Source organism: Oenanthe melanoleuca, chromosome 8, assembly GCF_029582105.1.
Source record: "Oenanthe melanoleuca isolate GR-GAL-2019-014 chromosome 8, OMel1.0, whole genome shotgun sequence".
Taxonomy (NCBI): domain Eukaryota; kingdom Metazoa; phylum Chordata; class Aves; order Passeriformes; family Muscicapidae; genus Oenanthe; species Oenanthe melanoleuca.
In genome coordinates this window covers 976,114-984,890 of record NC_079342.1, presented here as the reverse complement: position 1 = coordinate 984,890, position 8,777 = coordinate 976,114, and the positions used below count along the sequence as shown (strand labels likewise).

General features: G+C 52.0%; 1 protein-coding gene across 1 annotated transcript in view; it reads right to left on the bottom strand.

Moving 5' to 3' along the window:
* Positions 1 to 1,583: 1,583 nt before the first annotated feature.
* The window catches only part of WLS (Wnt ligand secretion mediator), a 28,697-nt gene continuing 21,503 nt past the window's right edge, over positions 1,584 to 8,777 (bottom strand). The window contains exons 6-12 of the mRNA XM_056498129.1: positions 8,111 to 8,279; positions 7,868 to 7,965; positions 7,331 to 7,394; positions 7,017 to 7,160; positions 5,689 to 5,772; positions 4,136 to 4,289; positions 1,584 to 3,609 (exon numbers count right to left, since the gene is read on the bottom strand). Coding sequence (XP_056354104.1) covers positions 3,500 to 3,609; positions 4,136 to 4,289; positions 5,689 to 5,772; positions 7,017 to 7,160; positions 7,331 to 7,394; positions 7,868 to 7,965; positions 8,111 to 8,279 — 823 coding nt within the window. The 3' untranslated portion in view covers positions 1,584 to 3,499. The remainder of the gene's footprint in view (positions 3,610 to 4,135; positions 4,290 to 5,688; positions 5,773 to 7,016; positions 7,161 to 7,330; positions 7,395 to 7,867; positions 7,966 to 8,110; positions 8,280 to 8,777) is intronic.

Sequence of the window (8,777 nt, the reverse complement as noted above, 5' to 3'; positions counted from 1 at the left end):
GCTAGGAACGAGTAGCTAATTCACTCTCTGTGCTAGCCACTTTTGCAAAGCTATCCCATTTTTTCAGATATTTTCCAAGCTTCCCAAGGGTTCTTTCTAAGAGGTGTTTTATTTAAACCTCCAGATCTGAAGCCTGAAGCTGGGATTGATTTCCTATAATAGGCTCTGACAAGGTTAGCACTCTCAGAGCTCTTGCACAGCGTGGTGTCAGGTGCTAAGTGGGAAGCAGACCCGTGACACGTCCATGTGCCCACCTCAGATCAAAACCCTCCCAAAATAAATCTGCTGCTGCTGATTTGCCTATTTTTACCCCAAAAAGTGCACTGACTGTCCCGTCGTGGGGAGCAGGTGACTGTCACTGAAAGCAGAACTGGAGCTCCTCTGCTGGGCTGCAGGATTTGGGGTGGCACAGGGGACGTGCTGCAGTGTCCCACAACTCACCAGTTGTTTGGGGGCTGCTGGAACTGGTTTTAGAGGGAACAAGGAGGAAGCCCCAGCAGCTCTCCCTGCCCAGCCTCAGGTGGCTCCTACACATCCCCAAATTGGCCCCGTTTCATCGAGGGACGGCTGGTTTGTGTCAGCGCTGCCGGGAGCGGGTTCTGGTGGCAGCAGGTGGCAGCAGAGCCCTGCCAGGGCAGGAGGAGCCGGGACAGGAGAGTGCGAGGGGCTGGCGCTTCTGCAGGCACTGAAATCTCATTTATTCGCTCTATTGACACTCATTAGGTCCCAGGGAGCTGTGGCGTGGCTGGAGCCAGCACGGGCTGCAGCGGGAATGGAGCCACGGGCTCTGAGTAAAGCTCAAACCCGACCCTCTCTCAGGTGTGGTTTTATCACAGCAGCCCCTCCTGCAAGGAGACTCCGGGCTCCTGATACTGAACTTTGTTTTCATCAGATTTTCCACTATTGCCGAAGTGCAAGTCGAAGAATTATGGTGTTATTTAGGTTGGCAAAGCCCTCTCAGACCAATGAGCCCAGTCATTCCCCAGCACTGCCAAAGCCACCACTGCCCCATGTCCCCAAGTGCCACATCCATGCACCTTTCAAATCTCTCCAGGGATGGGAACTCCACCCCTGCCCTGGGCAGCTGTGCCAGGGCTGGACAACTCTTTCCATGAAAAAAATTTCCCAAATATCCAATCCAAACCTCCTCTGGCATCACCTGAGGCTGTTTCCTCATGTCCTGTTGCTTGTTCCCTGGGAGAAGAGACCAACACTTTTTTAAAATTTGATTTTCCCTGGATTATAGACAGCAAGACAACATGGGGAGAGCAGGCTCCAAGCAGTGGGCAGCAGCACCTTGAAAGATGGCAGCAGATGGAGAGTGATGCCCAAATCAACCCTGCAGTGGGGTGATGGCCAACACACAAAGGTCACAGCACAGCTGTGACAGCTCCAGGGCTGCAAGCAGGGACAGGAAGGAAAACCCTGCAGGGTTTGGGCTCTGGGAAGACCTGAAGAGCCCCTTCCCATAATTAAAAGGGCTCCAGGAGAGCTGGAGAAGGATTTTGGATGAGACTCTGTAAGGGGGAATGGCTTCCCACTGCCAGAGGAGATTGGAAATGAGGAGAAATTCCAACAACAAATCCACAATATTGTATATTTTATTTAAATTAACAAAACTACATGGTTTCCAGGTTGCTTAAAGCATTCTGTAAAAACTGAACTCAACCTAAACAACAACAACAAAAAAAAGGATATATTTTAATAAGACCCAGGAACTATTTCCAAGACATATGAGTAGGGCTGAGGAATGAAGAAATAAAAAACCCACACACGCACGCACACGTACACGCGCCCCGTAAACAAATTGTTAGTTTGACACAAAATTTGGTTTGAAAGCTGCAGCTCCCCTTTTGTGGGGAGCCCTTACAAAATGCAATGCTATAGTCTAAGCTGGAAAAGAACCCACGGACACAGCTATGGGAACAACATAAATATCACGTAAGAACCCAAGGGAAAAGGGATGTAAAGTTGCAAAGTCGAGTGTTCAGCTGGGAACGTTCTGGGGTTACAGGGTTGGTTTAATTCACTTCCTAATGGAGTAACTACTACAAGTAGGAACCTGCTTGCACCTGCTTTGTCCCCAGGGGCAGGGGAAGCTGGGGATCCCAGAGAGGGCAAACACAACAAATGGAATTGCTCTAAGAAAATCCAATAGGAGCTCCAATGAATACACAGGGAGAGGGGTGTGCCCCGTGTGGCACATCCTGACGGGAGGAGCCCCATGTGACAGTGCACAGCTTGGGATGCCCAGCAAGCAAACCCATCCAAAGTGATCTTGTGGTGCCACCCTCTCTGTTTTCATAGTGCTGACCTTTAATAAATGGATGAGGGCAAATGAATGAATTCAAGGGTGGGAATTATTATGGTACCTGCAATTGTGATGGTACCTGGGCTGACAGAAATGAGTTTCCCCTCTCTGCCTCCTTTCTAACACAGCAGCAGCAGATTCTTACCTTGTAGGGCCAGAACTGAGAGGGTGAGTTATTTACTCCTGCCAGCTCATGAGGCTCTCTAGACCCTCCAGGAGCCCTGAGCAGCACAGACCCTTCCCCACCACTCACTTCTCTGAACTGGTCCCAGCAGGGTTCAGCTCACACCTCCACTGGGTCAGTTCCCACTCCCCTGTCTTTGCCAAAGGCTCCCAGCATGGGGCTGAGCGAGCCCAGTGCCTGCTCTGGGAAAGCAAAGATCCACTTTAGTGCGTGACCAGCGGATTCTTTCAAGTCTGATAATCCCTGGAAGAATCCAGCTCTGCTCCAGGCTGGCAGTGCACAGAGCGAGACTGCCCGGCTCCCAGGGATGCACTGGAACAAAAGGGGAGGTGGAGGGAGCCACAAAAGCAGGGGAAGCCAAAGGGACTGAGCAGGGAGGGATCAGCCAGCTGGGAACTGGGGTCAGGAGCGCTCTTGTTCTCCTGCAACTCAGCTCAGCATCCTGGGCATTGCCTGTATTCAGCAAACAGCTGTGAAAGCTGCTGAGAAAGCACTCACTGCTTCTACTAAAGCCTTACTAACAGCCTGCTCCTCTCCCAGCTGTGCTCCATCCAGCGACACAGGGTGGCTGCAGGGCTGCACAGAGACTCAGACAAGGGTTGGTACAGCTACAGTGGTGGAATTCAATGTTTTTACAAGGCTCCCCCCAAAACCAGCACCTGCTGCACACAGGAGCAAGCCCAGAGTACCGAGCACGTGCTCCTGCCCGAGCTCCCTGCAGCACTTTATGCACCAGCACACCCAAACCAAACCAGCCCCACGGCAGCTCTGCCCCGGACGTGCGACTTTGCAACCTCAGTGCCCTTCCAGCAGGTTTTACGTGTCACACAACACACACAGCCCTCCCCCCAGGAATAACTACACCATAGTAAAGAGTTACAAATGCTCTGCTCGCTGTGAGTGCACCAGGGAGGAGGGGATGGGCTGGAGAGGTGTCCAGCCAGAGGGACTCGTGTGTCCCCTGCTCCCCAGCCCGGGCTGGTCCCTGCTGAGGCTCCTCCGTGTCACTCCTGAGCCTCCTTCCGAGCCAGCTTGTACACCTCCGTGGGCCCGTCCACGTGGGTGATGGTGGTGGTGAGCTGCAGCTCCTCCCCGCTGTTCACCCCCAGGTCACCTGCCAAACAAAGGTGCTCCATCAGTGCGGCCTCACAGCAAAATAGGAGAGTATTCCAAAGGAAATGCAGCTTATTCCCTCCAGCCTTTCAGCTGTCTAAGCCATGGACCAGCGATTTTCCTATAAATTATTTGATTTACAGTTATTTAAATAGAAGCACGAGAAACACATTGAGGGGCCATAGCCTTCCCCTGGATCTGGGGAAGAGACTGAACACCAGGAGAGGCTAAGGGGCTCAGCCTGGAGAAAAGGAGGCTCAGGTGGGACCATCTGGCTCTGCACAACTCCCTGACAGAAGGGTTTATTTCCTCCACTCCTCATCCCTCCATCTGAGCAATGCTAAAAGGCACAAAAACCATCCCATCAAACCTGTCTAACCCAGCCATTAATGGAAACCCAAACCATCACTGGCAAAACTTTTCAAGGCGCTGAGTGTGCACTCAGGCCAAACAAGAAGGCCCAGAAGGCATCCCCTACTTGTGCCTCTCTGTCCCCACAGAGCCCTGGTGGCACTGGGGACATTTACCGTTGGACTGGTCGTCGCCGTAGTTCTTGTGGGACGGCGCGTACAGGAACATGAGGGCGAACACGTAGAGGTTCCACATCCCGTAGATGCCGGTGAAGAAGGCGCTGTTCACCTGGATTGTGATGTCCCCCCACTTCCAGTGGCCTTCTGTCACCTGGCCAGAGGAGATAGACATGGACAGGCCATCAGGAGGAGCAGATTCCATAAGGACACAGCCTTGGAGGGAATCAGTGAGAAGAGCATCAGTTCAACGGGATGGAGGAAATGGAGTGTAACAGGTTCAGTGAGGCAGAAGTCAGGCTGGGATTCTCCTCTTCAGACTCAGTCTGCAGGGAAAAAGTGCTCCTGACAGAATGATTCCCTCAGGACTTCCTCAGCTCTGATGCCTCATTTACTGTGCTGAGATACCCCTGCCACAAGCACGTGCTCAGCACAGATTGGCACACAAAGGGCACTACCTGGGGACACCACTGACATCCCAACACATCCCACTGCTAAAAACAGACCATTCATAGCAGGAAAAGCAGCGTGAGTAATGGGGGATTGATGTGCTGAGCACGAATGGCTGAGGAGGGGCCAGGCTGACAGCACCAACCTGCCACACGCTGGGGGCTGTCAACAAGCATGAAAATATCATCAATATTAATACTCCCTGAAGATACACAGACTGCTCAGACTGCAATGTTGCTTTCTGTTAAAGAACAACATAAAGGCCAAGAAAAAAATTAAAGTAGCTTAAAAAGAGAGGCATGGAGATGTTCTGAGGGCTGGAGCCAGGCTGGGAGAGCTGGGAGTGCTCACCTGGAGAAGTGAAAGATCCAGGGAGAGCTCAGAGTCCTTTCCAGTGCCTAAAGGGGATCCAGGAGAGCTGGAGAGGGACTGGGGACAAGGCATGGAAGGACACAGGACAGGACACAGGGAATGGCTCCCACTGCCAGAGGGCAGGGCTGGGTGGGATATTGGGCAGGAATTGTTCCCTGGGAGGGTGGGCAGGCCCTGGCACCCTGTGTGTGGCTGCCCCTGGATCCCTGGCAGTGCCCAAGGCCAGGCTGGACGGGACTTGGAGCAGCCTGGGACAGTGGAAGCTGTCCCTGCCCACAAGATGGGCTTTAAGGTCCCTTCCAGCCCAAGCCAGTCTGTGACTCCATGGCTCAAGCAGTGATCAAAGCTCATTGGCACAGAGGTGAGACTGCAGCTCAGGACAAACAGCTGCAGCCACTGCTGGGCACAGCAGGGCTGCAGAGTCAGCCCAGGGGAGGTTGGCTGTTTTCACATCTCTGTGAGCACACAAAGCCATGTGAGTGGTTCAGTGTGAACATTTTCCTCTCTCTGGGTTCTCAGAAATGACCAAAGCCTGATTTCTGACGGTGCTGCCCCAAGGTTCCCCGAGAGCCAAGTGCCGGCTCCAGCCTCAGCAAATGCATGGCACAGCTTCAAAAAAATGAAAACAACTTCTTCAAAAGCAGCTTGTTATCAAATGTGCTCAGAACAGGCCAGTCCTGTTTGAAGCAGTGCTGGGAGCAGTGCTGGTGCTCCCCAGAGCCACCCCTCACCTGGCTCACGATGAAGAAGATGACGGTCATGGCTGCACACGCCAGGGTGATGAGCATCAGGAACTTGAACCTAAAAATCAGCCCCTGTTTAGAGAGAAATGTCACTGGTCACATTAACAGAATCCACAAAACCCATTTTTGGGTTTTAGGATAGACAAGACACGAGGATAAAAAATAAAAAATAAAACAAGGGCACAACCCACGAAACCCCAAAGCAAAACAACCTCCACCCACTCGTGTGCTGTGCCCAGCACTGCCCATCTGCTCCTGTCCCCACACGTCTGCTGGCAGCTCCGGGGTGGGCACGTCTGGACAGCACTGCCTTTCCATGACATTTGCTCCCTGCCTGATTGAGCAGCAGTTAATTAAGTGGAAGAGGTGGTGAGCCAAGCTGCAGGGGGGATGGCTCAGGGCTCTTGTAAAACCAGCACAAGTGCTGGGGTCAGTGGCTCAGTGTGGACTCACCACACTCATCCTCACACCCAGCCCGGCTGGGAGGGAGCTGCAGCGATTCCAACAGCTGGAAAACCTGGCTGGCTGTCACAGAATGGAGATTCTGAGATGAACTCCTTAGCTGGCAATCCCACTGCCCACCACCCCTGCTGTCACTGGTTTTACATTTTTACTTACAAATTCCTTTGGTTTTGGGTGAGCGCGTGGGTTTTTTTAACCTGGTTCTGGAATTTAGGTGGAAATGTCAGTGTCTGCGTAATTACCCTGCCACACCACGACAACAAAGGACTATTAATTTAACTCTTCCACACCAGATCCCTGCTCTCCAGATGTGTGGATGTGGAGTGTGGCAGCAGCAGCTCTGCACCACAAGCTGAACCCCTGTGCCTCCTGCTAGAGGGAAAAGCACTCAGTATCCACTTCAAATTCTTTCAAGTCCAGTTTTCTAATTTTTTTATGTGCATTCCTGATGGGTGATAATGACTTGTTTAAAGAAGAAGTGATCATAATTTAACAGAATGACTTTGGGGATAAATATTTGCACCCCTGTGGAAGCAAGGTAAGCACTGAGAGTGAGGTCCTCGGGTTTGGCAGCAGGCAAATCACGTAGGACAGAAAAACATACAAAATCATGGGCTAAAAATGGGGATAATGGAACAGGTGGTGGTTTGTAAGGAAATGACAACCCCAAAAATCCAAATCTATTACATGAAAAACCAGATGGTCTTAGCAAGACCTCCAACTAAACATAAAAATTAATATTAGACGAAGAGAAATGGAATGATGAGATTATGGATAAAGGGGGGCTCAGAACAGAGTCTGAGGTCCAAAACAGTTTAAAAACCAAGGGATCTGTGCCCCAAGGGGAGCCTTACCTCGTAGTGAAGGCGGCGAGCCTTGCTCATGGCAGGGAGGCTGGACTGCTTCCCACTGATGTTTCTGAACACTTGGAAGACCATGAAACACAGGAAGAGAAAATAGAAGCACAGGCAGATCCCTGCGACTATAATAAAGGCCATCTGTGCAGGGGAAGTTAAGGGAAAATGGTACAAAGTACCAAGGAATCCCAGAACACATTATTCAGGTGATTGCCACACCCAGCTCCCCAGTGATCTCCCAAAAGCAGGAGGCTCCCAGGGAGCTGGCAGGAGGGGACACCTCCCTGTGCCCCAAACCAGGGCAAGGATACAGCCAGCTCCGTGCCCACCTCGGTGGTCCAGATGCTGTAGAAGGGGTTCTTGAGCTGCACTCCCCTGCAGAGAGGAGAGAAAACACAGACTGTCAGAGGGCTCAGAGGGCCCCATGTCCACTCTGCAGCCTGGGAATCATAGGATCAGGGAATATCCTGGGTTGGAAGGACCCTCAAGGGTCATTGATCCAACTCCTGCCCTGCACAGACACCCCAACAATCCCACCCTGTGGCTGAGAGCGTTGTCCCAATGCTCCTGGAGCTGTGGCAGCCTCAGGGCTGTGCCCATTCCCTGGGGATCTGGGGGAAGAACCTTTCCCAGTGTTCTGCAGGGAAAAGCCAGCTGTGCTGCTTTCCCACGTGGGTGAGGAGAAGGTGAGGTGGGAAGTGTTTCCACAGCCAGCACACGTGGGAGCACCCGCAGGAGCCTCTCCTGGCTCTGGGAGATTTGTGCAGCCAGCCATGGGGTGGAACTGCTGATTACTGCTTCAGGGGGTGAGCAGGGATGGGATGGCTGAGCCTGGGGAGTGCACCCACCTCTCACACATGTCAAAGATGAAGAGGCAGAAGGAGCCCACGGCAATGGGCCCAACCTGCTTCCAGTACCCCGAGAGCCGATTGCGCTCGTTCTGGTCCTGCTCACCAGGTGGGGAGAAAGGAAAAACAAGTCAGCCTGAAACCCCCTCACCTGGTGCAAGCCCCCACAGCTCCATGTCCAGCCATCAGCACAGCAGCTGCCAGGTTTTCCTGGAAACAGCTTGCCACGGGTGCGGTACCCACCATCATGTGCTCCCCGCAGAAGATGATCCAAAAGGAGAGCAGCATGGCGTAGAAGATGCCCTGTCGAATGTCTCCAAAGAGCAGCATCCAAGTCCAGTCAAACCCGATGGAAAACCACTCCACAGGGATGTTAATGAAGGTCATGGAAATCCCCAGAGCAAAGATGACCCTGCAGAGGCACAAACACCATCTCTGTCCAGTGTGCGAGGGAAGGACAGAGCCCCAAAGCGTGGGGAGAGCAGAAGGAAACCCAGCACTGCTTGGGAAGTGTCACCTCCTGCCACCAAACCCTCTAGGACTGAGTGTTGGGAAGGATGAATCAGGAAAACCTTATAAATATGATTGCCTAGCAAAAGATTTTGAGAATATGGAAACCATCAGTGAGATAGAAATGAAAGCAGTGTTTGACTAAGTGGCTGGAGAACAGCAATGTGGATGCTTGAAGATCTTCTCCTTTTGTTTGGTTAATGCTAGATGCTGCAAACATACCAAAGAGCCACCAGAGACCCTCTCCAGGCATGACAGGAAGAGTCCAAGATAAGGTTTAGAGATAAGAAAGCAGTAAAACATGGTAATGCAGCGATTCCTATAGGCTGTATGTAAATGTTAGAGAATTTGTATCTTGTATTGGATTGGTTAGTGGAAATTAGAATAGTCAACATAGAAG